Genomic DNA, 3,096 nt, shown 5'->3' with positions numbered 1-3,096 from the left:
CCCCCGGGTTGCGCCGCATGCAGGTATGGCGACCCTGACCCCCACACACGCACAAACACGCTCACACATGTTTGCCTCTGCAGGTATCTTACGGGTTCTTCTGCCTTACAGGCACTATTGGCTTCTACGCCTGCTGGTGGTGAGCTGAGAGGGCAGGGCCGCCAGATGCCTAAGAACCAGCCAGCTCGGCGGTTTTGTTGGGCTAGCAGGTCGCTCGCCCTGTCAGGAGCGACACCAAGGGCTTCACTATCCCCCTCACACTCCTGCTCACCCCTGCCCCTGGCCCTCATTTCTACCCCTGTTGCAGGTTCAACCGGATCATTTACGCAGCGGTCAAAATTGAGTAGGAGCTCACCCCAGGTTCCTCTATCTCTCCACTGGATTGATGATGCACGGCCGTGCAGGGCGGCGCAGCCCATCCCCGCCACCCTGGAGTTTGCTCCCTGGCAACACGCGCACACATGCTTGCCGCGGCCCATGCGCTGGCAGCTCCACTAGTCTGTTAGGCTTTGACCTCTTCTGACCCGGTAACAGTACTAATGATTCGCAGGCATCGGTGTGGCACTCGCTGCTCTCATCAGCACAGAGTGTCTGGCACGCGTGTAGGCGTACATGGGTCTGCCGCCTCCATGCAGCTCCCTCAGGATTGATGAGGATAATCAACAGAGGCTCCAAGCAAGGGGGACAGGGAGGAGCCCAGACTTGGATTGAGCGAGTTGAGCACAGGGCGAGTCAAGGCGGTAGGGGAAAACCCCTGGCAGATTCGTGCACAGAGGACATCGCTGGACCTGCGCCCTTTCCAGTCGAAGGCTTCTAGGTCGCTTTAGAGAGAGATATACCGATAACGCATACGGTACCTCAGCGTCACACGCCCCATCGCCCGATCCAACCGGGGCAGGCTTGCTGGAGCACCTCACCACTAAATTCCAACGTTTAATATGTTTGGATGCTATGTATATCGTTTGAGGACCGTTGACCTTTGTTCCCGGTGGTAGAGAGCCGGGGTACGCTCGTCACGTCGTGATAAGCGAGCAGCCCTTCATGCAATGCTTCGGTAGCCCGGTGAGTACGGTTATTCATCGTCAGGGCCTGCAGAGACAGCTCGGCAGCGGATCGGCATTCGCTGTCACGCGACGCACACAGGCCCACTGTGCGCGAGTTGACCTTGCGCTTGGACCTGAGCGAGCGTGTGCACCCATTCAGCACTTGAGACAACAGTAATCAAAGTTGCGCGCGATCCTCAACGCGCAGGCGGGCCACAAGCGCGGCGGAAGGGATCGCGAGCTGAAGCCTCAAGCGGTCGGGGAAATGCCAGCGCACCCTGTGCAGCAGCAAGCGGCCGAGTGGCGCGAAGCCGCTGAGGCGCTGCTCTCCAGCCCCACGCTGCGCGAGGCGCCGCTGAGCCCTCAAGAGCTGTCAATGGTGACCGACGCGGTGGCCCAGGCGCTCGCGCGCACCGCTGCTTCGCCGTCGCGCCTGGCCACTGAGCTGGCGCAGCAGCAGCAGGAGTGGCAGCAGCTGCGAGGGCAGCAGCAGCTGCAACAGCAGCAGCAGCAGCAGCAGCAGCAGCAGCAGCAGCAGCAGCAGCAGCAGCAGCTGAGGGAGCAGCAGCAGCTGCAGGAAGAGCAGCGGCTGCGAGAAGAGCTGCAGCTCCAAGAGCAGCAGCTGCAGGAGCAGCAGCGACTGCAACAGCAGCAGCCGCATCAGGAGCAGCAGCCGCAGCAGAGCCAGCAGCAGCTGCAGCTGCAGCAGCAAAACGTCCCCGCCATCGCCGTGACGGCGTCGTTCTCCGACCTTCTGGGCGCCAGCAGCGCCGCCCAGGCCGCCCTCGTCGCGCGCTTCGGCGCGCAGGGCCGCCTGGCGGCCGTCGCCGCGCCGCCGCCCAGCCCGCAGACGCGGCCTGCGTCGAGCGGGGCCTCTCCGAGCTCACCAGGCACTCCCCTGGTGCTGGCGGGCGGCAGAGCGCCCACAGGGACGCCGGAGCAGGTGTGGCCTGCCGCCTGGGAGCGGGCCCCCGCATTGTCGGCGCGTCAGAAGGAAGAGAGCGCGGTGCTCGCGATTTGTCGATCGGGGCCCCACCCTGTCGCTTACTTGGTGCACCGCCCAGCATGAAGCCCTGCTTATGCTGTCCGTCGCTGCTGCCGCCACGCATCCGAACCCGCCTGACCCCACCCCACCCAAACCAACCCGCGCACGTAGGCACCCAACCCTCCGGCCGACCCGGCCCCCGACGCAGCGGCGGCCGCCGACGCGCTGGCCGGCGCGCGGCGCCGCTTTGCCGGCCGTGAGTCGGGCGGGGGCGCGGGGTGCGGGCTGTTGGCTCGGGAGCTCGAGTGGATGCTGCAGGGGGACGCCGGGGCACAGGTGCGACGACGGCACGCACCGCCACCGGCCTTGCTTTCCTTCTTGAATTTCTGGGTGTGCGCGGCAGCTCCAGCGCCGCGGGCGCTGATGGGGAATAAGTGAGGGTCGTGCGGGTGCCAGGCTGCACTCAAGGCGCCAGTCGGCGCCTGTGCCCAGCTGGAAACATGGGATTTGCGCGGCGACACGCGGTCGTCACTCTCGCCATCCCGCTCTCGCTCGCTAGACGAATTTCGCACTTTCGAGCCCCGTGCCGGCCCAGCGCGAGCGGCCGCATCAGGCAGGGGGGTTGGAGGACGGCGTCTCCGCTGCCGCGCTCCATTCAGGGCGCCTGATCAGTGGCGGCGGGAAGGCTAGAGGCAGCAGCTGCGGCGTCGGGGCCGGAAGCAGCGGCGGCTACGCAGCTGCAGCCGCAGCCGCGGCTGCTTCCGCCGCCGTTGCCGCCGCTGCTGACGAGGTGCCTGGCTACAGTCAATATGTAATCTCTTGTGATAGCGCCACCGGCTCAGAGCAGCACCGCGCGCCGGCCCTGGCGCCGCTCCCGCGCGGCGCACCGCCGTCCGCCGCTGGCGTGCAGCAGCAGGAGCAGCAGTGGTCGTTTTCCGGGGGGACGCCCCACGCGCGGCCCGGCTCCTTTGGTGACTCCTGCGACTCACAGGGCCGGCCATTCTCCCTGCTTGCCGGCTCCATGGCCGCGCGCCCCCCACCCGCCGCCGCCCGCGCGCCGTCCCGCGG

At 66.6% G+C, this 3,096-nt stretch overlaps 2 protein-coding genes across 2 annotated transcripts in view; both read left to right on the top strand.

Annotated features, from left to right (window-relative positions):
- Positions 1-347, top strand: part of MNEG_14440 (Transmembrane 9 superfamily member 2 Flags:Precursor) — a gene marked incomplete at both ends in the record, with an annotated part of 1,803 nt that extends 1,456 nt beyond the window's left edge. The window contains 2 exons of the mRNA XM_014037089.1: positions 84-139; positions 308-347. Of these exons, the coding sequence (XP_013892543.1) occupies positions 84-139; positions 308-347 (96 nt within the window). The remainder of the gene's footprint in view (positions 1-83; positions 140-307) is intronic.
- Positions 348-1,308: 961 nt separating this feature from the next.
- Positions 1,309-3,087, top strand: MNEG_14439 (hypothetical protein; the record flags this gene model as incomplete). Its single annotated transcript, XM_014037088.1, has 3 exons — positions 1,309-1,986; positions 2,200-2,364; positions 2,588-3,087. Coding segments are annotated over 3 exons (1,343 nt in total), but the record flags the coding sequence as incomplete, so codon positions are not given.
- Positions 3,088-3,096: the final 9 nt, after the last annotated feature.

Source organism: Monoraphidium neglectum, assembly GCF_000611645.1.
Source record: "Monoraphidium neglectum strain SAG 48.87 unplaced genomic scaffold scaffold04487, whole genome shotgun sequence".
NCBI classification, from domain to species: Eukaryota; Viridiplantae; Chlorophyta; class Chlorophyceae; order Sphaeropleales; family Selenastraceae; genus Monoraphidium; species Monoraphidium neglectum.
This window is presented reverse-complemented; position numbering and strand designations above follow the sequence as displayed.